We start from the raw sequence: 25,669 nt of genomic DNA on the forward strand, positions 1-25,669 counted from the left end.
ATGAAACGCGGCCCCTGTGGTAAGGTCCGTTGCTGGACCTGTTGTGGCTCAATATTGGTCCATATATAAGGCGCACCGGATTATAAGGCGCACTGTCGGCTTTTGAGGAAATTCAAGATTTTTAGGTGCGTCTTATAGTGCGGAAAATACGGTAGTTTATAGTTCTGAATGTAGGGAAAAAAAGTGCATTTTTGATGATTTTAGGTTTTAAGAATTATATTTTTGGGTCTGCAAGTGCTTTTCAGCATATTTATATGCTAGAAATCCAGTTGAGAGTCTGTGGTTAGACTTGAAAATTGACGTTCACAGATGTTCTCTATCCAGTCTGATGGATGAATGCATCCTTTCCTTCCACTCGATAAATATAGCGGTACTTTCTGTCGCTTTGTCATAAAATCATAGTAAAATACCCAAGAGTTTGTGGTTGGAATGGGACAAAATGTGAAAAGCTTCAAAAGTTGTACAAATTAATTAGTGTTAAATTGATTATTATTGTAGTTTTTACAATACAGATATGACATATGGTCATGTTTTTTAGCGCTGTGCAAATATTTTCAATATCATCCTTTTCCATCTTAAGACTGTTTCTCTCCTTTTAGTTTATCCATTTCTGAGATTTGTGCACAAAGTGTTGCAGATCAATATAATCAAACCCCATGAAGAAAACAGATAAACAACATTCCTTGTTTATCTTTTATTCAAAGCAGAGGCTTTGACCTCTGCTTTGAATAAATAAATCACACAAAAAACTTGAACATTTCTTTCTATAAACACTGGAGATCCTGGTATAAAGCAGAATCTTATCCCTCCTTTCTGCGAGATGAAGTTTGAAGTCGAGCTGCATCAGCAGCTGCCTTTCCCTCACCTGTCCTCTTGAGGTGAAACCAGACGTCCCTGAGGCTCCACACCATGTGTTTGAGCTGCAGTAGGAACGAAAACAAGCGGTTGTACTTGTTCATGCAGCTGTCGGTGATGATGATGTTCAACGGCCAGTCCACCTGGAGGAGAAAGATCTATGTCAGACAGAAAAGCTAAGAGAGGTTGAGAGAGGCGAAGGAAATAACAAGGAGGTGAAATGAGAGTTGAGGAAGAAAAAAAAACAGGTAAAGGCAGAGTGATGGATGACAGGAGAGAAAGGTGTGAATATGAAGCTGCTGATAAAGTAGGTGAGAGGATTGTGAAGGGGGTGAGAGAAACACGGCAACATAAAGAGGCAGAACATGTGAAGAAAGAGGTAAAGATAAGCAGGAGGAGGAACAAGACGGAGAGTCGGCAGCTTCGGGAAACATGAGAGAGGAGAGCTGGGGCCCATATGTGCACCATTAGTTTCTGAGCATGACATGAATCTAATTCCTCTATGATGCTCACCTATTTCGGTGAGAGATAAAGCTCGTTTTCTGCACTCTGAGCAGTTTGTCAAAACACGGCAGGCTGTCACATTCACGCCGGGACAAACACGCCCGTGTCAGGGTCGTCGTCGCCACGGTACCCGCTCTGTCAAGGCAGCTCACCTTGTAGCGCAGCTCCAAGCAGTTGAGGGAGTCCGGGGCGTGGGGGTGGAAGGTTTCGGGCAGGAAGCGCAGGGCGAAGGTGAAATTAGGAGCGAGGGGAGTGTCTCCGTGGAGGCTGTACTGCAGGGCCTTGCTGAGGATGGAGTTCAGGACCAGCGGGGTCAGCAGCTCGCCCGGAGTCTGGCCGCTGGCCATCTGGAAGGTCACAAAGCAAACATTTGACGACTTAAATGTTCCTAATCTTTAGATAAATATACTTTTAGAACAAGTTCTTGTCTTACAAACACACAACTGATTAAAGGCTCCGCTTCCTGTGTGGTTGAAGGTGTGCCAATCAGTAGAATTAGAGCTTTGGCTGAATAAACAACACCTTCTGTCTGATGGGCCCCAGGAGACAGATGTACATGAATGTTCCTGCAGAACAGCCCTGAGGTGTGAGCGACGGCTGCGCTTGTTATCTCACGACAGGAAGCTTAAAAGGCAGCAGTGGAATCAGACAGACAGGGTTCCTGCACCTTTTCCGTGGAGAAATGCTTCACTTTTCCCGATGGAAACAGGGTTTCTCAGGGGTTGTTGTAAAATTCAAAGTTCACTACGAGTTTCTGTTAGAGATTTCTACAGAGGTCAGGCTTTAAATGTGGAGAAACAAGAGACCGGGAGCAAAGGGAAAACAAAAACAGTGGGTGGCAAGCAGGAAAGACGGCAAGAAAGAAAAAAAAAGAAAAAAGAAAAAGCGAGGAAGGAATCCATCCATTTAATTTTGTTATTATTTTTTGGACAAAAAAAAAGTGAAATTGAATTGCAGGAACCCTGGTTAGACAGACAGCACCGACGGCACAAACTACACAACATGTTATGACAGTGACAGATTTAACAAATCAGTAAAAAGCATATTTTCCTTATAAAAGTTACAGGCTGCTGCTCTAAATGCTGTTTTCTTCTCCGTAGTAATCTATGAAACTAGCCTAACAGCATTTAATTATAGTTAGTGGGAGAAAATTAAAACCCTTACCAAAAGTGCTCCCACTATGAGCATGTTGGACAAAAAGGGTCCTTAGATCTGTGAGTTCACATTTTTAAAATGCGGCAAATCTACGCTCCCAAATCACCTACAGAGAGGCTAACAGTACCGACAGCTCCTTCAAATCTGACCGTAGGAAAGTTGGAGAAAAAAAAAAACAAAAGACATCTTGCAACACAGAAATAATTACAGGCAAAAGAGCGTCACCTTTTCAAAGATCAGATCGCTGAGAGACTGGGCGAACTCGCCATCCTCCATCAGCAGGAAGTGGCGCAGCGCCTCAAAGTGTCTTTCCACCCCCAGGTCCACAAAGAAGTAGTCCACTATAGCCTTATTCACCAAGGAGACACTGGGAACAGAGTTGACACATCATGGAGAGAAGCATTTGCATTGCAGAATACGAATACAGTAAACTCGACCAAGCAGGAAGTAGGCTGACACCACAGTGAACTATATTAGTGTTTAAATATGCAGTTTATAGAAATATGTCCTCTTTCTCATCACTTTTAGAAATCTGCATTCATACAGCTGTGTTATTCTGGAGCGACAAGCATCTCTGTCATCCCAAAAGGGTCAATTATGCTCTTAACTGCAACGCTAACAGGTTTAAATTAAATAAGACTGGATTCAGTTAAAACTGATACCAACGTAACGCCAGACTTTCATGCACAATGATAAACCTTTAATCTGAACCATTAATTTGCTTGCAGAAATAAGCCATTAATTCTTGCCTAACACAAAGAGAGCCTCTCCTCGTGAAGCGCTCTTCCAGAAGGGGAACTTACTGCGTGATGAGCGGGGCGGTGACAGAGTGCTTTATCAGCACCGGCAGGGAAACCATCTCACTGAGCTGGACAGCTGTGGTGTCTGTGGCTCTGCGGAGCGTCGGGTCCATGGGAAGGCCCCAGTGCCCCCGCGTTACCTGCTTCAGCAGCTGGGACTCGGGGGACGAAGCTGTGAAGGGTTGAGAAGACAGGCGTGCTGGTGAGGAAACGTCTTTCTCACAGCTGCAGGTTACATAAGTGAAACAAGATGTCTGGATTTTTTTTGTTTTTGTCTTTTATTGAGGCTGTAGTTAGGCGAGTTTCAGACTGATTACAGCAGTAATCACCCAGAAGCAAGTTGCTTCACCTGCTCAGTCGATTCCATCCCTGCATTTATGGAAACCCGGCCCTAATAATTATGTCTGCTGGCTTCGATCGGCGATGTGGAAGAGGAATTCGCTGGAGAAGATGCTGATTGATTTGCTTGCAGCATGAATAAACAACAAACCGGGAGTGAAAAAGCGAGGATGCGACTTAAACAAGCCACGATCCTCCCCCCCAAAGCTAAACATAAGCCTCGTTTTCAGAAATGACCATCATTTCAGCAAGTCAAATGTATGCTCCACACAAAGAGGATGTGTGACAATTGATCCCAGAAATTTAAAATCTATTGCACCCAGTTGTAAAAACAAAACCTTGTAGGCACAGTTTCATCACCTCATAAAAAGAAAGTGAGCGAAAAATCCTTTCAGCTGCACATCATCCAGACCCAGAGGGAATAGCTGTCCAAGCACGCAACGCCTCAACAAGAGAAATATGAACTTTATTTTCAGCCGTGTTCTGCACTAACCCAGTAAGTTGTAGCAGTCCTCGTAGTGTTCCACCTGGTACTGAGCGGACAGGGCCAAGAGGTATTCCTGCTGGGACTTCTCTCCAGGGGATAACCACAACCCAGATGTCCAACACACCATCCTGTCACCGGTGGGACTACCTGAAGGAGAAACTGAAGATATTTAGAGATCATTCTCCAAAGAACAAGCAAATAATGTTTCGTTGCAAAAAAAAGAAAAAGAAAAAAAGAAAGTGTTTTAATTTGGCCTTCAGAGGAAAAGGCAGAAACAGATTGAAATCTATGATTATACTTAGCTTTGTATGAAAGTAATCAACTGAAATGACATCCAAACAATTTGGATTTAAGAAACTCATTGCTGCTCACCTGAAATGTATTACTTTAAAATTGACTCTTACAGCAGATCAGACTTTAAAGTATTATTTCTTCTTCTCCATCTAGTTAGAGGTCTCATTTAATACACATGCAATCTTTTAAAATAGATGGGCAGTTACTGCAATCAAAAATAAATGTTTTCAGTGAAAAGATGCACAATGGTTATTTAATGATGGATCGATGCCCTCCATCTGTTTTTATCTGTTGAATTTATCTGAGAATGCTGAGACATGAACATTATGTGCTGGATCTAAAAGTGACAAATGAAAAACAAAGATATGATAGCTCTAATTTTCTACTTAATTATTTTCTTCTTGATTCATAGAAATAAAAACTCAACCAATGCCTACACAGAGTCCAATACTCCCTCCATGTTTTAGTACCTTTATCTTCCTCGTCCTTTGTCTTTTGATCTTCTTTTCCTTTCACCACACATCCAACCCCCAGAGCAGAGTCTGATGAGTGACCGTATGAGCTGCCTGGAAGTGCAGCGGGTGGCGGCCCTGACCCCTGCACCACACACCCGATGCTTAAAGCTGAGTCTGAGGAGTGACCGTAAGAGCTGCCAGGCAGAGGGGCTGATGGGAGTTCTTCTCCAGAGACCACACAACCCGGCTGGAGGACACAATCCGAGGAGTGCCCGTGTTTGCTCCAACGAGGTCTTCCTTCCACTACGTTAGACACAAACTCCCCCACTCTTATATTGGCGTCAGAGGAATGTCCGTGAACGCTGGGTGCAGGCCGCAGCGCCACAACATCTGAAACATTTTCCCCGACCTTTATGTGAGCATCAGAGCTGTGGCCGTGAACGTTCGGCAACGGTAACGGCAACTCTATTTCGGAAACCTGTTCGCCAACCTTGATGTGGGCGTACGAGACGTGACCGTGGATGCTAGGGACAGGAAGAGCAGGGACACACTCAGGAACATATTCCCCGATTTTGATGTGAGCGTCAGAGGAGTGACCGTGAGCACTGGGGGACGGTGTGGGAACGCCGACTTCGGACACGTGTTCTCCCACCTTGATGTGTGAGTCGGAAGCATGGCCGTGAACGTTGGGGGTTGGGAGGGGAGCAGTTACCTCAGAGACATTCTGTCCAACCTCTATATGAGCATCAGATGAATGGCCACGAGAGCTTCTGTCTGGAACCTTAATGTTGGCAATGGAGAGAGAACTCTGAGGGCCTGGGAGACAAACACCTCCACCAGGTGTATCTCCACTCTCTGAGTCTTTGTCTTTAGTGTCTGCATCACCTCCGTCAGTCTTAGTTTGATCTTTTTCCTGCTCATCACTTGCCTCTTGTTCTAGTACAGCCTCATTCTGACCCTGGTCTGTACCCGAGCTGGAAGCTTCAGAGTGCTGCATCAAGTCAGGCTGCACTGCAGGTCCCCACCGAGGCCTGGACTGAGATGATGATTGGCCGGCGATACCCTCGAGTGGGCTAAAGGGGGCACTAAAGTCATAGTCAACGAGTTGCAGAGCAGGACGGGCATCAGGTAGGTCAGAGCCAATCTCCTCCAAGGCGTTATCCACTTGCTGACTGTCAGGCTTCGGCGATTTAGTGAGAAGGTCACTGATGTCGGAGTCCTCCGAGATGGGAGGAGGGTCTGCTGCCGACGGATTAAGTGGCGAGGATGCAGCTTCTGATCTTCGAATGTCTGCTGACTGCTCCTCCTGAGTGGGAAATTCCTGTAAGCAAGCGTGGTGAGTGAGTTTCTAACAAAGCAGAGACTACGGAAAAATGATTGCCATAATGAGGGAATTATTACGTGAGTTTGTTGTGGCGTTAATGAAGGACCAGATGGCAATGCAGCCACGGGAGGGCTCTCCTGGCCAAAGGGGTATTTATCCAGCAATGCCTGAAAGGTGGGCACAAAAGCTTTGAATTAAAAATATAAAGGTGAAAACCTTGAGAAACTGTTGCATGTTTTTTTTACCTGCCTCCTTAGAAATCCATATTTTTCATTCTTCTGTGCATTTATTTGTCACCAACCTGAATTTTCTGCCTGTCGAGCATGAAGAACTGTTCCCTGGCTTCGTGGAGTCTCATTCGCTGCACTCTCCACATGGCCCGTCTCTCTCTGCGAGCCGCTTCCTCCGACAGACGGCTGTACTGAGCAATCAGCTCCTTTCTACAACATGCGACAGAGGGACGTCCTTTCAGATGCAAAGTTTATCCACAGCAGCGACAGCTGGGTCAAGAAACTGTGTTTGGCATCATATTAGCCTCGAGTAAAAATACTGCTTCATGGCATGATGGGAAAATATTTAGGGGAAAAAAAAAAAAAAGAGTTGAGCAATGTGAAAGACTAGCGGAGATGGTGCCAACATGCATGAAAGGTGTCCCTAGTGGTGGTTTTTGATATGGGCACCTGCCGAGGGTGGCACAAGTAGTAAGTCTAGCAGCACTTAGTAGTTTACAGAATAAAAACATATACATTTATTATATTTTAAATTATCTTTTTTTTGTGAAGGTCAACTCAAGTTTGCAATATTTTGTCGGACAGAAATGGCTCTTTGATTTGGAGGCAGCAACATTTACAATCCACAGAAATAGAAATCTTTGCCTTTATAAAACCCAGATACTTTTCTTTATTATCCATATCCCAAATATATTCAGTGTTTAAAATCTTGAATTTTACAAATCCTTCCTGAAGGGAAGAGGAGTAGAAAGATGCAAACTGGCTGCTTAAAAAGGCTGCAGATGGCAGGTGCTTCCTTCCTTCAGCTTTGGCACGCTCTGATCTCCAACATGTCGTCGAGCTGAATGACAGCTCCGATAGCATTTGCTCACGCTGTGGCATTAGACAGTTATCCCAACTGTGCGGGAATGCTGCATAAGTCTAGCCGCTCGCATATGCGGTACTCGTGAAGGTGACTTTTCAGCATGGTAAACATACAGTGTTTATGTTCGTGCCCAACATGGACGGATCGGTCAGCTGGAATAGGCAGAGCGGAAGCTGTCAAACCTGGCTCTCTGCTCCAGCTGCTCCTCCAGGGCTTGCAGTCTCTTTTCTCTGTCTCTCAGCTCTCTGGCAAAGCCAAAGTCGTCGTCCTCCTGCTTCTTCTTGGCTGCATTTTGCCACTGGTCGCAGAAACACAAACAAACGCAGGCAATGCATCGTTTCTTTAAGCTGGAAATGTTTATTTGTACGTTTCTGAGGCCAATTTTTAATCTCCTGCTCTTCCCTTTAGAGGGTTATCTTAAGATTTTTCTGACATTGTGCGGAGAAAATCCAAGCCAGAGTCTCACCTCAGCTGTCAGCATGCTGTCAGTTTGGAAAGTATTTGTGACAAGAGATGAGCCGAGTTTACTGATCCCTACACTGGCCCCAAAAGAACAACAACGTGAAAAATAAAATAAATCACTGTAGTTTCAGTGAACACTGCAAAGTAGTTTGTGCTTCTTTTTTTTTTTTTTAAACAAAGAAAACATCTCTATTGCAAAACAAAGCCCGACAGTGTTAAAACCTATTGGAAGTCCTTACAAAGGTTTGAATAGTTAAATATTCCTCTTAGAAAGTATTATTCAAATTAACTTTAGCCTTTAAAATGAAAATAATGTGTATTGTGTTGTGATACAAACTGAACAGAATTATTTGGTGCTACACTTCAAAGAACTAAGAAAGTCATCCTACATGTGACACCATCACATTCCCCTTAATCTAACCCCCCTTTACAAACTAGCTTCGTTATTTCTATAAAGGACCGTACTTGAGGGTGCTGAAAGTTGGGTTCTGAGTATGAACCGTGAAGAAAAACACCTCAGATAAAGGTCTGCACATCTTGCGAAACTTTCCTCCGGAGTTGCTAACTGAGGCAGAGATCTTTTTAGGCTTAAACGGGACCACTGAGCGTGGGCGAACGGGGTCATGTCCCTCCATTTTAGCAGAGCCGTGCGTAGCTGGGAGAGAAGTGAAAAATAATGCATGGTATTTTACAGAGGGTCAGAGGAGTGTCAATCTTTCAGATGGTACCAAAGAGGGCAACTAGCGGGTTAGATTCTATGTGGTGTTTGAGAAATAAAGATGGGGTCTGAAAAAGGAAGAAAAAAAAAGTCTCTCCAGCATGTTTTAAGATGAGCAAATGTCGAGCTAATGAGGACAAGGGAAGCCGGCACCGTATTTATCACAGCAGGGACTTGAGTCTGGATAACTGATGGACTCGAAAGGAGGTATAATTAACCTATTTGTGTATTTAATTTGTTTCATCTTCATCCCGACCAACAGAGCAACTGTACTGAAGTGTGTAAAGAATATTAGCTCTCGAACCTCAGACGGATGCAAATTTAACACGTATTTTTTAGAGCCTTGCAAAAGTACTGATGTCGTGCTGAGGTGAATGGAAAAGCATAACTAGTTTTCAAATATTTTTTTTTTACAAATATTTGGGTTCTGAGTCAACCACCTTTTACTGCAATTACAGCAGAGAGTCACTGGGAGCAATCTGCAACCAGCTTTGCACATCCAGATATTGAATGTTTGACCAATGTTCCCAGTAAAACAGGAAAGAGCAGAAGGAGAATTTCTATGAACACTAATTAGCATGATCTTTGATTCATGGTCTCCTTATTCACCTGCTTAAGAAGATGGTCAAGTCTCGGCTTTGTTCCACTCATTAGGAATGTTCTGCAGTTTGTTTATTAATCTTCTATTTAAAAAAAATTCCTGAAAGCCTTCAAGCAAAAGCTGCAATTACCATTATTATTCAGAATAAATTTCCCACAAGTAACATTACCTGACTTCTGAAGGCACTTTGGTGCACAAAAATTTAGGATGTAGAGTGATAAAATGTGAAGAAAGTTCAAGGTGTGAAAACATTTCAAGTCACTGCAAAGCTGCAAATAAAGATGGTTAGAAACAGACTGCTGTGTTTGGGTAGTTTCAAACAGAGGTATATTTTTGTTTTTGAGGTAATTTTCTGGCCAAACTAACAACATATCATGCTCAGAGAAGTGCAAATAACACCCTGTTTGACCTATTACTAGTTTGCAGATTCTCGTAAAAAAAAAACAAAAAAAAAACAAAAAGAAAACATATTTCATATTTCTTAGAATTTCTCTTGAACATTCATTCAGATATACAAACAGTTTGAACTACTTTTTTTTTAAAAGAAACAAAAAACATGCATTTCCACTTGAACTACCTCCTGCTCCTGTTCCAGGTGCTGCTTCAGCTCCTCAAAGCGTTCCCTTTTCTTGGCCTCTTCAGCTAGACGCTGCGACACCTGGCGCCCTGCAGGAGGTGGGGGAGATAACAGTGGGGCTGTTTACCCCTCCCGGTCGAAAAGCAACTCAACATCCGCATCCCTCTAACTACGCGCCGCAGCACAAAACAACACCGCCATCTGCCTCGCACTCGAATAAGCCGAGACGTGCATAAAGCAACCGAGCAGGCATTCCCCAAGCCAATCATCCTCCTTTGCCAACAATCCTTTACATCTTGTGGAGGAAAAGGAAAAAAAATGGATGCGAGGACTTCGGTGAACTCTGTGACTGATAGTTAAATTTCACACTCTTAGGGTAATGGAAGATGCGTCGTCACACGGTGGCGAGGTGTGATTAGTATAATTTCACCTTTAGCGTATTTAATGTCACACGTTGAAGGTATATTCAGCCGCTTCGTGAACAGGTAGAAGAAGCGGTGCCTCTGAGTGTGTAAGCGTGACGCTAACCTCGGATGCTCTCCAGGGTTTTAGCCGCCGACTCCCTGACCTGATTGATCAGCTCCTGGCGCGCTCGCTCTGCTCGCCGGGCCTAACAATAGACAGGCAAGAAATCATCATTAACAAAGATTTATCCCCCTGCTCTGGAGCTCACCTCTCCTTCCCTCTGCCCCCCCCATCTCAGCCTGTCACAGCTGCCAGCTGCAGGCCATACAAACTAGCTCGATGCCTTCAAAAGCAAAACACGAGCTGGAAAAATAAAGCTCAAACGCATCCTTACCTGCTCCTCCCTGCTGACGGCGCTGTGTTTGGCGATCCTCTCCATGCGGCCGCGATACACCGCGCATTCCCTCTCAATCTCCTCCACCTCCTGCAGGGAGAAGGTGACGGCGATGCGAGGCACCGGCAGCTCCGACCAGCAGATGTAGTGCTGGTGGAGGAACAGATTTGGTGAGAAGTTAATGCAACCAAAAGAAACAAGGAGACACGCTGCTTCCAGTGTTACATTTGGATGACTCATCATGTTGACATCGTGTTTTATAACCTCAGAGTTCATTTCATAAACAAAATATGTTGCACCAGCTGTCGGAAAGTACAACTCCTTTTGCGCCGCTAGATCCAAAATTAAACTAGCGAAGAATATGGGATGACATACGGGAGGGATTTGGACACAAGCAGCGAGAGAAGTTTGGAAATACAAAGTGTTTCCACCCCTTGAACCTTTCCACATTTTGTTGTTTGGTTTTATGCAACAGGCCAACACAAAGTTGAAACGTGAATCTGCGTTTTGCTCCTTTACTCTGCGATGCTTTTCTTCAGCAGGGGCAGGTTTATGGTTTACCAATGTGGAAAGGTTGAAGGCGTGTGAATACTTTCATATGGTATTGTTGGATTCCTTTGAACTAAAGGAATAATTTGACTCAATCAGATTTCCAAGCTGACGTCCCATCTTTCTACTTTAAGCGTGGCTTTGCATGAGGTCACATTGATGTATTTCATATTAGCTTGCATTCATTTATGTCTAAATAAGAAAATGTCTAAGAAATTCTGAACATTACTGAAGTGTTAGCCTGTCAATGTATACATTTGACAAAAAAAAAAATCATGACATGAATATTTTTTTAATTCTTAAAACATTTTTTTTAATCAACAGATTCATCATACAACACTTCTGTCTGAGTATCACTTCAAGAAACTAAAAATGTTTAATCATTTCTGATTTTTTCTCTCAGCAAATATAATACCAATATCAACTCTTCCTATATATGGAATCACTTTCTGCTTTGATTGAAACTTCCTGATCCATGTTAAAATATTGACTATGCGTTTCACTTTTTAAAGGGCCATTTGGAAGTAGAAAATAAAACAAAAACTCATAATTGTGACAGACGGATGAGTGCCTTAAGTAAGCAGAGCCAGTCTGAGCATTTATTAGCAAATGCAAACAACTGAATCCTTGTTGGAAGCAGGAAAATAAACACAATCAGTAATAATAACAGTTAATTTAAATGCTTAATGAATTCATTGCAAACAAGAAAAGGAAAGTCCTGTTTGCAGGAACAATTTATAAATACTAATTAAGCCGTGATTATTTTTACACAGAATTCAAGTGCATTAAATTGATCCTCCTCCACATTTGCACGGATTGGCTATAAATGTGCAAAACAAACCTGTGGACAGCAGATTCGGAGGAGGTTTATGGTCTTCCCACAGACATAGACATCGTTGGCAATGTGTCTCAGGAAGACCGGCACACAGTCCTCCACATCCTTCGAGATCAGAGTGTAGCCTTGAACCCAGAAGTGTTTGTCTGCAGAAAATCAAACATACCAATTGATGTCTGCATGTGCTAAAAAAGAAAAAAAAAAAACAACAACAACAAAAAGACTTTCCCTTGTTGAATGAAATACCTAAAACTACCAGTGGTGGACCTTAAACTTTCTGCTTTTTACTGTGACTCATAGGGCGCGACAAAACTGGCCGCTTGGATTAGCACCTGTAATAGTTAGCACTTAGCTCAGCGATCCAAAGCAAAAAGCAGAAGAGAACAGAAATGCACGAGCTTCCCGAGCGCTTCACACGAAGCCTGCAGCTTGCCAAGAAAGCTTTGCTGCTGCTGCTGCTGCTGATCACTTCCCGGGCCGGCAGAGTTTCGAAGAGAACAATGACATCTGCGTGTCCTTCAAGCGGCGGGAGCGAGAACTGTGGAGGTTCGCGGCTGGAATTGATGAGGTGTAGCCGATGAGCAAATGAAACGGTTAGCCAGACAAAGCCAGCATGATGGTGTGACCTTGAATGGGATGTTGCGTTACATGCGATGTTTGGACAGGCTGTAATCACTCATACTTCACTGTATTTATTAGCCGGTGTCAACATTAAAAAGAAACAGCTTGTATGTTTGTGGCTTAGAGTTTGCAGTTTATGAATATTAATGCCTGGTTTTCATTGACAGGTAAACATGCTGACGTCTCTTCGGGCTATAAGTGATCAGGTAAACACTTGGGCCTGAATGGAGGAGAATTATTTTAAATAAACGTCTGTGAAAAAAGATTAAAAATTAAACAGATGTTTTTTGCAAGAGCATAATCTTGCATTGAACAAAGTACAGTGGTTTCTTGGTTTGGAGATGTTTTTTTTATTTTCTTTAAACCTCTCTTTCCATTGTTCTGACTGGAGGTTTAGGTAAGTTTAAGACACGACTGACCGGGTTAATCGTGTATAATCGACTACTGATGTAATTGTTAACTAATTTAGTAATTGATTAATCATTAATTGAAGCATAGAGACTCAAAAATGTCATTTGGTGAAACAAATAGCATATTCAGAGCAATAATTGAGTCAAAACACCTGCACAGACGTAAACATATTTTAGCCAAGCATTTTTACCTTTGACTGGTTCAGATTTACGAAAGGAATGGTTCTGTATCTTAGGCAATAAAATGTTTATTTTCTTAATTTAATAAGCTATTGAATTATTTGCATATTTTAATGTATTTCTAATATTGTATAACATAAGCTTAGGTGGTTGAATAAAAAAAATCTGTAGAATGTGAAATTTTGTTTTAGCCGATTAATTAATTGTCAGAATAATCAACAGATAACCGATCACTAAAATAATCATTAGTTGCTACCCTAGAAAGAAGCTATATGTCATGACCATAGAGGAGAGTCTGAATGAAGAAAAGTCACTTTTGAGCAAGTGAAGCTCCAACCTTCCTAACCGTCTGCTGCTCCTTCCTACCATCATTCACAGCCAAGACATCAACATCCTTTAGTGTCTCTGCTTGCGGCAAAAACAGAACTTCAAAGCACGGTAAGGAATCCGCTATATACACCTTTTAATGCAGCAGCAGACAGGGCTCCTTCATATTTTCCATGTCAGCATACTTGTACTATTTCAGACTCTACTTTCCAGTCTCCTCAGTTCACTTCAGACATGTTTTCAAAGTCCAATTCTCCTGTTTTAATGATTGTCAGATTTCTATACGGTGTTTAAATAAGGAATCTGCAAAAATCACTGACAGACTGACGGAGTGATGGGTTGCTGGACAAACAGATGGGTGGATACTGAACAGATGGACGGATGGACAGGCGGATATTAAATAGATGGATGGATATTGGACAAACAAATGAATGGACAGAAGAATATTGGACAGATGGATTGTTGGATTCAACATTTAGTTAATTGGACAGAGAATAAAGTCTGAAAATATTAATAGTTTCTCATTCTCCGTTTTTGGTTTCCAGACTTAAATCAGACCCAGAAAGGACTGCAACTAATTTCCAAATTTCTCCAGGCTCCATAGAAATACCAGGGGATTTTTTTCTAATTCTAAAGTAGCATTCTGACTTCAGAGGGTGAAAAATGTCAGAATTTTTTTGTGACGAGTAATGAGGATCAAGACACATTGGTCTTACTTTACGTTCTCTTGTCATTCCTATTTTGAAAAATAGTCATACATTGCTACATGGACTCCTAATTAGATGCTGCCAATCACTACAAACAACTTTAAAAAAAGGTTTTATTATATTCATTATTAGAAGTGCCTCTATTGAAGAGTCTTTGCTTGTGTGAAAAACAATTATCTGAACTTTGAATTTTTACTCTGCTGAATAAAATGTACTCAAAGATTGGACTTTTCTTAATTGTTCAGTGTCGGATTTTGCAAAAGCAATAAGTTTTTATTTTGATTCATTTAGAACAACAAGAACCCCTTTTCCTGATATTTAAATACTTCACAGTTCAGACTATTAAACAACAGCTGACTGGCTCAAATTAGGCTTTTCAAGAGAAACAAATTACCACCATTTTCCTTAATTACAGAAAATCTCAGCTCCATTTCAGAATTCAGTCTCAGTGACTGAAATGTAAAAGACAAAGACAGAGGACCTGGCATTGAAAAACAGCTTGAGTTGAGTTAGAGAATGGAGACCCACAAAGCTAAGAGTGGAAGTTTCTGCAGAGCACAGATGGGTTTGTTCTTCTCTTCATGTCTTCACTCTGCCCCTTTTCTCCTCATGGAACCCATTAATTAGACCAAATGAAAATACTTCACCAAAAGTCCAGCTTTCAAGAGTAAATCTGAGACAAATCCACTTATGAAGCGTTTCGGTTTTTTTTTTTTCTCTCTCTCTCCAATCAGCATGGTGTGCTAAATAAAAAGGATAAAGCAATAATATTTATTAGTGTTTGCTCTTGCCATTTTCTGAGCAGAGACGATTCCGGTCCCCACCGCAGCTGAGACTGATTCTGTTTCCTGCTTATTATTTTCCAATAACTTCATGGCATCCTTTATAGACACAAGGACAAATCCAACTAGGCAATAAAGGATCAAATTGAATCTCTGTTTTTCTGCTACTATAGACAGTCTGCCTTTCCACTGTGTGTGTGTGTGTGTGTGTGTGTGTGTGTGCGTGCGCGCTTCTGTTTTCATACGTGTGAGATATCTCACCCCTGAAACTGAGGTAATCCTCGTTGACCTGGATCATGAATTCTCCACAAACGTCTCGGAACACGCCGCTGTACACCCAGTCGGACACGAACCTGAACGGAGCAGAGCCGAGAACGCCGTTAGCTCAAACGACTCCTGCGCGTCTGTGGATTTGAGCGCGTCTCAGCCACAAACCGTGTGTAAGGTTCGCAGCAGCTCTTCAACAGGGACAGCAGGATGGGATAGTTCTCGTTGCTGCAGTTACTCTGGGCTTCGTTGTAGAGGTAGGACAGCAGCTTAACACCCTGAGGAGAGCCACATGAAGCGAGCTGACATCTCATCTGGAAGGTTAAACACCGCCCTGATGGATGACAAATTGCAGTGTGTACATAAAAGAGCCCTCACCACAGGGAAGGTGGCCTGGCCTGAGCCCGACGGTCCGTCCACACAGCACAGCTCCGACAGGTACCTTTGGACAAAAAGAGAGAGAGAAAGAGAGAGATAGAGAGAGAGGAAAAGGAGTTTGTGATGTGATGATGTCCGTGGTGAGCTGCTTTCTGCCAGAACTGTCTGCCAGCGTGAGGGTGAGGTTAAAAGGAGTTAAAAAAAAAGAAACAAACAAAAAAACAAAAAAAAAAAGAAACCTTCAGAAGAAAACAGAACATCAAAAAAGGAGGTGTGGTCTGACCTGAGCTGGCGGCCCACTTTGCGGAAAAGGAAGCCGATGGTCAACAGGCTGAGAGTGGGGGGAGTGGTGAGGACGCACGCTCTGTAGTAATGCAGGTACTTCCTCAGACCACCGGTGAACGCCTTGGGCGAGAAAAATTATTAGTCACATGCAGCGAATTCTTCTACAAGTAATTATACCCACAGATGTCATTCTTCACATAACAGGAAATGTTGAAGTATTGTATTGGGATTTTAAGTAAAAAGTAGATTATGTCTGCAAAGTGGAGAAATAATCCTTTTTTTATTTTCTTTTTTAGGGCTGTTAATCAATTGATAAAAATTAACTAATTAGCCGCAATTAATCACTTTTCAAGGAAACCTATATTCACGAATTATTGTTTTGCTCTTACAGACCATTTCTGCTTTGTTTTGGAACCAGATATAGAAGATAAAGCGAAATTGATCATTCAATATTGTCTTTTTATCCATCGGCTGAGCAAGTGGAAGTGAGGTACAGCAACACAGAGGAACTTTTTCCAAATCAGCCATTGTGTTAATTTATTTTATCAAGCTTAATTTAAAAAAAAACAAAAAAAAAACAAACAAAAAAAAAAACAACACAAATAGTTAACATGGTAATGGAAAAAGCCCTAGATTTTTTTTTAACAAATAAAAATGTAACATACGTGGCAAGAATTGGTATTTAGCGTTTTAAGTCAAGACTCTGTGGAACTCCCTTTTGCTTTTATAGCAACTAACAAGTTTTCTTCCAGGTTTGTCTCCTTTCGTCTTCCCATCAACTCTGAAGAGAAACTTTCTAGAGAAAACCATCCACACAGCATGATGCTGCCAGCACCATGTTTCATGGTGTTGATGGTGAGCTCAGCTAAATGTGCGTATCAGATTTCCGGTCCACATAGTGTTTTGCATGTCGGACAACTCGTTAAAATGTAATTCTAATTTGACCAGAGGACATTTTGTTTGCCAAATCCCCAATGTGATAAACAGCAAGCAGAACTTATTTCACCTCTTTCAATGATGGCTTTCTTATTGTAATGTGAAAATATTTACCATTGCCCACACTCTTGCCTGCTAACGCAAAGCAGACGAAATGATAAATCAACCTCGACTAATGATAAACGATAACACTCAAACTTTTGTGTATTGTTGTGATTTTAATAAATTCTGTTGCTCCCCTGCTTTTCTCCTTTGCATATTTAAAGAGTTTTCTATTGTCATTAATAGACTGTGTCTATTTATGCTTGCTTGTCCTAAATTGTCCCTTAAGGGACGATTAAAACTTTCCAAATTGATGAGCACAACGGGGTGTAACACTGACATTAGCGCAAAATACGAGAGGGGGGAAACATGTGGCCCCAGAGGCATTAATTAATGGTGATTATACAAACATACCTGGAAGACTAGGCTCTTCTTGTCAGCACTCTGGAGAGAAAAGCGACTCAGCCTCAGGTAGTGGGTGCCATACTGGGCCAACTCCCCGAGAAGACGAGACACGCTCTCCGGAGAAGCTCCCGACACGCACACGCTGGGCCTGACGTCAAACTGGACGCTCTGGTGTAGAAAGCACATATTTAGAAAAGGCCTTTAAAAAGAGCAGGGTAGTCTAATAAAAATCAGCCATACTTGTAGCACACAGAAAATTAAACTCAGGGGTGTAGGGAGGAGTCACCTCCTGCATGACTTCTTGAGGAACAATCGGTGGAGTTCTTTTATTAGATTATATAAGGAGAAGTTTTATGAGAACTAGAAATTGCGTCTCTAAGCAGTGGTCTTCTGGGAAAACAAAAATCAACACGGACAGTATTTTTGCAATCACAAACGCCACTCCTGTTATAAAAGTACAAGTGGTCACCAAAGCAAAAAATAAATAAGAAAGCTTCAAGATCACACATTAACTCCAGATATTAAAGTAAGGTCTAATATTACTGTTGGCCACACCGTGCCAGGCTTTTGTTAGTTTTCTGAACGTTCTTGAGTCGCATTTCATTTCTTGAAATTTTGTCTTTAAAAAGCCCAACTTTAATGTGAACTTTTCAAACATTCAACTTTAAGAGTTAGCATCCCAGGTCTACAATAGCTTTGAACTTGAACAGGGATGCACAAAAGGAAAATAATTAATTGTATTGACTATGATGAAGCCATTTTATTGCTACTTTTCTTTGGTAATGTTAAAATCACTTATTAAAAAAAAAAGTTACTCTCTACTAGCGAATCCCAACCCAATAGATGGACATTAATCCATTTTTAGTCAGTTGCAGGCTTTTGTTATGGAAAAAATACACAAAACATGAAATAAATAAAAACTAAACAAACTCAATGTGCTCACATATAATAGACTGCTGCAGTGCCCTATGATTTTAGTTGTGTTGAGCCATTTAAAGTGTTATTTGATTTTTTTACTGCCAACAGCTGCTAGTTTGAATATTTTGTCAATAAACCTAATTTACAGTGCGGAATGAATCATTTATGGTGCAGCAGAATGTATTAAAATAAAAAGAAATGTTACAGATTATGTAAAATATGACAGAACATTGATACAAATACAATAATCAAAATGTGTGAGTTTAGCAGAAGAAATATAACCTGTTGCTGTTTCCAAATAAAGTAAATTCATGTCATACATCTATGGGTAAATACAGTAATTCTGTAAAAATTGTATTTTTATGATAATTTTTCTTGACGTCTCTTACTGCTTTAAAAGTTTGCGAAGTACATTGGTGAAAAAAGCAGTATCTAATAAAATGATTTAAAAACCTTGGGAGCTATTGGTAAAAACAGCTTTACATTCTGATTCTTGTGAAGCGCTTTAAGCCTTTCCACATCACTGTATGTCAGTGTCAAGCATCTCCTGCAGTAACAGGATAAGGCCAGGGCCAGGGGAAATCAGGAGAATCGTGATGTAATTTATGTTGTAAGAAAAGACTACAACCTTCCTAAAACAGAAAAAAAAAAAAAAACTTAATGGGACACAATAAAGCAACTGCTGCTCTCTCCTGTGGTTTAGGTTTTAACATGAGGAACACTGCAATTTACTTCTTCATCATTTAATCAAGTTAATGGCTTGATAAGATTTGGCTCAGTTCTCCGGAAGGTTTAGGGTAATGGGCTTTTTTTTTTTTTAAAGGAACTGTATTTGTTTATATCTCATAGACTAATTGCACATTGATTCTTTTTGTGTGTGTGTGTGTGAGAGCTGTGCACTGGCAGCGCGTGAAAAAGGAAATGATTGCATTTAAGTGCATCTCCGAGAGACGAACAAATGATGATGAATTGCACCTGGTTGAGAGGGAAGGTAGTGGACGCCACTCCTATCAGAACGTTCAGGAGGTCAGACACTAATTGCGTCTGGGAGTCCAGGGGCAGCATGAGGATGGGAGAGGAGTCGCTGGAGCTCACGACCCTCATCTCTCCCTCCCACAGCCGGTAGAGCTGGTCAAACGTCTCTCTGCCTCCCTCTGTCAGATAGAAGGACTCCCTTTTTCCTGGTGGACTAGTCGGACAAACATTACAAATTAGTTTTTTAAAAATTAAGTGTTTTGTTCCTAACTAACATACACCATTTTTTTTTTACAAAAACAAAACAGTTTACAGTGGATTAAAACCCACATTTTCTTTTCTGAGAAAATAAGAATATGACATTAGACAAGTCCTGTCACAATAAACTTTGCCAGACAATAAATTGGCCCAGAAATTATTGCCATAAATGATAATATTGTCTTTTTGAAGTTGTTGTAAACAAACTTGCCTTTCAAACTATATTAATTATAGGGGTGCACCGATTTATCAGTCAGCCAATTATCCACAGTTATTGTGGACAGCCCCATTGGTTGTGGATTTTATTTTATTTTTTCCTCCAAGCTGGGAAACCTGCATCGGATGATTAGGCTTTAGGTGCAGATGCATTTTTGTTGTAGTTGCAACTGTTTAACAACGAATGCGACATGCAGGTGATGTGGTTCACCACGGTCATTAGGTTTGAATCCAAATTGCTCCCAGACTTCAGCTGTCACTTTTGGCTATTAAACCACTGTTCTCTGGCCCGCTGATCCTCACGAGACTTTCATGCTACGCTCTATGGTAGGAAAACACAAACCTGCCAAGTAACCGATGTGAGAGTTCACTTCTCCTTGAGTCCAACACACAGGGAACGGCAAACGACAGGCCAAAGCTACCACCACCCACGGTTGTCATAGCGACAACAGTGATAAAAGCTGAACATTTTTCCACTTTCTTGCGTGGCGCCGCTAGTCGACGCTTGTATTGTCTACGTATACGAACTCAATAATTCACATGCACGAATTGTGCTGGTCGCTCGGCTGCAGGAGGCCATGCGATTGTCACCTTTGTTGCGATGGTCGGTAAAGCAACCTGGGCTTCCTGAACCCCTAAGAGCCACAGCACTTATGATGTACAGTACATCTACTTAAGTAGGTTCACATTTTCATATTAAAAATCTGAAAAAATATATTGTTTTTGTAACATATTCTAATATTTAAACAAACTCAATTTTGACTTTTGTAGTAGCTGTAAACCATATCCATCAAACTTGACAGAAATGAATGTGTGAAGGAAGGAAAAAAAAAAAAAGAAATGAGAGAAATCCATCACTCACTGCCCTAATTACTGAAATATCTTACCTTTTCAAATTAGAATCTAAATTACTGAGATGTACTCGTATAATTAGTAAACGGATCATTTACCAGCCAACAGACTCCCAGCAGCGGCGCCTTCTAGGCTCAAACGTGCGGACAGCCTCCCAGATGTCAACATCTGGAACGGGGCTCGCCTCTGACTGAGAGTCTGGGGTCAGGTTGGAGGCTGACTGGAAGCCCTCGTCCTCAGACTGATCCAAGTAGTGAGGAACCTGCGCGGGGCACACAACAGATAGTCGGTATAAAAACAGTAAAAAATGGAGATGCACCAACACTATTTTCACTTCCGATACAGATATCTGAGGTTTAGCATCAGTAGATAATGATGCAATACAGAAAAACAGTACTGAGCTGACTAATTAGATTTATTTATTTAAACACAGACATATGTACAGAATTACTAATTTATTTGACAACTCTGCAGCAGTACCACACATTAAAATCCGCCAATAGTTTAACAAGCTTCGTCAAAATGGTAAAACCAACCAACCAATTTGTTCAGTTGGTGTAATCAGGAGTATAACTGCAAATGTATAGAAACTGCAACTAAATTTTTTACAAATGGTTCAAAAAACCCAATTAGGAATTCTAAAATATAATGTAAAATAAAACTTTATGTCGCTCAGAGCACAAATCATAAAATTAGACTGAATAGATCTGCCCTTATGGATTGGGCTCATTGTCACAGATACCTGAACTAAATCTGTTTTTCTATATAATATAATTCAGACATTAATATTGGGTCAATGCATCTCTAGTTAAAAGTGTGCAAATTTGAACCTGGTGACATTATAAAACAGGTGTAAAGCTAGTGCGTTACATGTGGGTCACCTACCCTGATAGCCAGTCCAGTAACATCGATATTAGTGGGAACAGGTGGGAGGTCCAGTCTGATGTCCATATCTGACGTTCGAGTGTGCTGAAGCGCCCCAAACAACGACAGCCGCGTCTCCTTCTCAAATCTCTCTTCTGCTTCCACTTTCGTCCTCAAAGCCAGCAACCCTGTCCTTGGCAGGGAGTCCATCAGCCTCTGAGTTCCACACACAGTCTCCAGCGTCCCCCACTCCTCCGCACACACCAGACCCCACGCCCTGGCCTCCAGCCTCTGCAGCTCCTCGCTCTGATAGCTCCAGGGTTGCGGCCTCCGCAGCACGGCCCTCTCTCGTCTCATGTAGTCCCTGCTGAACGAGGTGGGAGGCGACGGCGTGGAGCCGGCGAGGCACACTAGGAGCTCCAGGACGGAGTCCACTTCTCTCAGACCGGAGGACGCTCCTTCACGCAGCCTCCCCAGCCGATCCTCCAGCGCTTCCGCTTCTTCCCGGCAGCCGGCCACTCGCAAGTCAAAGCACATCATCAGGACTTTGTTCCTGGGTGGGGTTCTGGCCGTGGCACTGGGCCTCAAGGCAGACCCTTTGGTGCCATCTTGAAAAAGCTTAGACAGCAAGGCACCGTAGGCCCGCTTTTTAAGGGCTCGGTGGAAGCCCTCTTTGGAAACTCCTCCGAGGGCTCGACGCTTCCAAGAGACCCCAGAGAGGCTGCAGTCACACAGAGCGTTCAGGAGCTCTGTGATGCTGCTGCTGCTGCTGGAGTTGGCCTTTGTGGGATCGTTTGAGCTCGAATACATGATGGCACAGCTGTCTCAGACGCTTGGAGGGATGGGGGGGAAACAAAACATATTTGTTATTCTGTGAAAAAAAAAAAATCTGAAGTGCAAAGCACAATAGATTACTATATTTGCCAAAACATGTTCAGAGAAACTTCCACAAGTCATTTGTATTTTAGACTAACGGTATGCTAATTTTAAGAAGCATAATTGAACTGTGACTTGCACAAAATGCAACAGGCCCAAATATTTCCAACATAAAGTTGCCGTATGTACAAGTTCTACATCAGGTAACGTCAACCACTGAAAATTTACAGACTTGTCACATGTCACAATAGTCTGGCTTGTAATGATGTATCTGAGCAATTGTTTAAGAGTGACATGAAGTGTCTTTCACAGCCATCAACATGTATCTGTCTGAATATGTGACTACCCTTATCAGAACTAGTAGAGCTTATTTGAGGTGACATTAAGTCTTAAGTACCCCAACCACTTTGTACAATGTACCAATATCATTGGCAAGTGAAACAGACCCACAGCATAATGCTGCCACCCTATGCTCAACACTGCTCTTAGATTGTAAAGCCTCATCTTAACTCCTTCAAGACACTCTTCTTTGTGTGGCCAAGCAGCTCTGACCATAACACTTTCCTCTCTGGTCCATGCGAGTACCTGTATATTTTTTGGTCCAATTTTTAGTCAGGCCAAGTTTATTTGTATAGCACATTTCAGCGACAAGGCAGTTTAAAGTGCTTTAAATAATAATAAACATCAATTATTTAACAAGCAGGTGCCACTTCTGCCTTGGTCATAAAATCTTAGGAACTAAGCTTAAAAATGCATCTGTAGCAGAAAACAAATCGATTTATGCCGGAAGTTTCCTGACGCATAGTCATTCTACCAAGTGAATTATCATATTTACATGACAGTCATATTCACAATTAGTAGACGTAAACATCTGAGAAACACTGTTTAATGCAGTGTTTTAATTACCCTAGTGCTAAATGCACACTGCCCTCCATGTATCAGATGTTTATTCCTGGCTCAGCACACCTGAACTCAATTGCTGGCTGATTAACAGGCTTTTGCTGAACTGCCATCATCTGAATCATGAGTTAAAGCATAGCAACATCTCAAACATGCATACATTCTGCTCTGATGGTCAAAATGGAAAAACACGAGTATAATGTATTGTTATTACCATGTTCAAACACAAGACAACCCCAAAATAGTCTTGTTCCTGAAGAATACTGTAAATACATGGAAAGCTTCGTGGTAACGCAGGCTGCAGTTAGCCGCTGCTAGCTACATGTTAGCAATGTCAACCGTTGCTTCCTTCCAACAAACTGCATATTTATTAAACCCCAGTTTCCTACCAAGATAAAATGACGCGTCTGGTTGTTGTTAGTCCTCCTCATATGGTCCATTTACATCATATTCCTGAGAATGTCAACCTCCCATCCAAGCAAAGTAACTGTTTCTCCATCCTTGCTAATGTTTATTAGCAATAGGTTGGTGCGTTATTTTCCTTTCCCAGTGTGGTTTATGCGGTAAATATGCAAAACTCAAAAAGGCAATTAATCCAGCTTAAAGTGTCTACATTAGCCGTTCTCCCCGGTTTTTACCCAGCAAAAATCAGTTCATATTTGGCAGTTACACTAAGTAGCGAAATTTCAAGCTCTTTCTCATTCATATTCCACCACCAAACGCGGGCTACAAGAAATTCTGTGGAACCCACCCCCTTCAACGTGATTGGATGATTTTGGCTGAATTCCTCACTATGCTCGACTGTTCGTCACGATGATTAGCCAGACCTGACTGTCAATCACTATGGTGCATTCAGGTAATGCTCGGTAAAAGGCAATAAGCATCTCGATACCGCTGTCACATTTTTTATTTCATAAAAGTTTGATAAATTATGATACCAGAGTTTTGGAAATAACTACAAAATTACAAGTTTAATTATTTAAAATGGACATAGATGGACGGATGATGGATGGACATAGAGTGGGATTAAAGTAAACCAATAGATTTCAGAGTTTCAAATCGGAATACAAATCTATAAAATATATAGGTAATCACCTTTTGATACAACTTTAGCATTTATTAAAACAAACAACCAAAAGAAAAACAAACTTAAAATCCTTGTGCAATGTTTATTGTCAATTATTGCTCCGAGTAGCTATTAGTCCAGATTTCTCCAACGGGACGGAAAGTCACATTTCTTACTTCAGTTTTCACAGTACAGTGCTTTGGGGTGTTATTCTTAAACAGGGTCAAGGAAGACAGATTTTTCTTTCTTTTTTCCCCTTTTTTTGCCATTTCTTCCTTCTCACAACTATGGTAAGCTTTGTATTGGTTTGTCATTTAAAATGCCAATCTGAAATTGGTAACATTTCAGAATGCGACAAAGTTTAAGAGTTATGAATATTTTTACAAACTAGTCCAGGTAGTATAATGTTATAGTTACATGGTCTGTCAACTGATGAGATAAATCACAAAGCAATCTTTCCCTTTACATAATGTAGAATATGGATTAATATACTCACCTGCTTCTACAATATAATTGTCTTTTTACCCTGATAAAATCTGGGCACTTAGACACTACACCCGTGCACAGAGCATCATAAAGGATTGGGGGACACACTTGTGAAGAGCCCATCCCATTTATTTTATAATGGGTTTTCTGCCCCTCCCTGGACATTTAATTTCCAGTTACAAAGAACTGATAGTTGGCTGCATGTTTTTGCCTGTTGGCTATAATATATATCTTTAAAGTCATTTGCATTTCTTTTTATAGTCTGCTCTATTTTCAGAATATATCGACGTTTATTCTTCATTTTGCATCGGCCCTGGTTTTGCCTCCATTTGCAGTTCCCTTTGTCTCTGTTCAGCAGTTTAAATCTCCTTATTGTTGATTTGCACCTCTTTGATGGCATTTTGGGTTTGGGTTAGCTCTGTCCCCATGTGGATTTTGTTTTCTTTGTTGCCGGCTCACATCTATTTTCTTTTCAAAGTGTATTCTTTTAATGTTATTTTTAAGGCTGTTTTTTTGTGGTAGTCAATTTTTCATAACTCAGCCAAAGAAATTGTAATGTCAAGCAGAAGCTCAAAACAGAGAGCACATAATCCCATGGCTCTGTGGGGCTGCACAAGAGAAAACAGAATCCCAGTCAAAGCAGCCCACAGATGTTCATTTTGGGTATGCATCCTCACAGAAAAATTATTCGATTTTAATTTGAAAGAAACACGGGTGATAAAGAAGAGTGGTTGTAAATTCTTTTTCAGTGTAGGAGGGCATCGCAATGAATAACTGAAGCTATGTCTTTTAAAGAAGTCAAGAAAGAATAATCTTTGTTCATTTTATCATCCAATTTTTTTTTAAAAATGGATTTGTCTTGTGAACAATGGAAAAAGAGAAAGGATGTTACCTTGGCAGGTAAACGAAGGTTCCAGTTCCAGTAAGGATAAAAGATTCAATACAGCAATATTTTTAAAAAGTTTTTTTTTTCTTTGGCATGCACTGGAGTGAATCTAAATGCATACCTGCTAAAGAAGTAGCCATCATATATCTTCAGAGTCATTGTGTTTGGTGATGCAGTGGGTAG

At 41.3% G+C, this 25,669-nt stretch overlaps 1 protein-coding gene across 2 annotated transcripts in view; it reads right to left on the bottom strand.

The window, feature by feature from the left end:
* The window catches only part of tubgcp6 (tubulin gamma complex component 6), a 28,592-nt gene extending 4,798 nt beyond the window's left edge, over positions 1-23,794 (bottom strand). Inside the window, exons 1-22 of one of the 2 annotated variants that reach the window (XM_016668775.1) lie at positions 23,438-23,794; positions 21,294-22,104; positions 20,507-20,670; positions 19,083-19,296; positions 17,199-17,357; positions 15,805-15,926; positions 15,522-15,585; positions 15,312-15,421; positions 15,138-15,229; positions 11,856-11,995; positions 10,466-10,615; positions 10,195-10,276; positions 9,667-9,755; positions 7,491-7,606; positions 6,515-6,653; positions 6,291-6,380; positions 4,905-6,210; positions 4,147-4,287; positions 3,318-3,486; positions 2,740-2,881; positions 1,512-1,706; positions 866-998 (exon numbers count right to left, since the gene is read on the bottom strand). In XM_016668775.1, the coding sequence (XP_016524261.1) occupies positions 866-998; positions 1,512-1,706; positions 2,740-2,881; positions 3,318-3,486; positions 4,147-4,287; positions 4,905-6,210; positions 6,291-6,380; positions 6,515-6,653; positions 7,491-7,606; positions 9,667-9,755; positions 10,195-10,276; positions 10,466-10,615; positions 11,856-11,995; positions 15,138-15,229; positions 15,312-15,421; positions 15,522-15,585; positions 15,805-15,926; positions 17,199-17,357; positions 19,083-19,296; positions 20,507-20,670; positions 21,294-22,082 (4,606 nt within the window). In that variant the 5' untranslated portion in view covers positions 22,083-22,104; positions 23,438-23,794. Of the gene's footprint in view, positions 1-865; positions 999-1,511; positions 1,707-2,739; positions 2,882-3,317; positions 3,487-4,146; positions 4,300-4,904; positions 6,211-6,290; positions 6,381-6,514; positions 6,654-7,490; positions 7,607-9,666; positions 9,756-10,194; positions 10,277-10,465; positions 10,616-11,855; positions 11,996-15,137; positions 15,230-15,311; positions 15,422-15,521; positions 15,586-15,804; positions 15,927-17,198; positions 17,358-19,082; positions 19,297-20,506; positions 20,671-21,293; positions 22,105-23,437 lie in introns of both variants that reach the window. The other variant, XM_016668774.1, reaches the window with a different exon arrangement.
* Positions 23,795-25,669: the final 1,875 nt, after the last annotated feature.

This window comes from Poecilia formosa, unplaced genomic scaffold (assembly GCF_000485575.1).
Source record: "Poecilia formosa unplaced genomic scaffold, Poecilia_formosa-5.1.2 Scaffold17, whole genome shotgun sequence".
NCBI classification, from domain to species: domain Eukaryota; kingdom Metazoa; phylum Chordata; class Actinopteri; order Cyprinodontiformes; family Poeciliidae; genus Poecilia; species Poecilia formosa.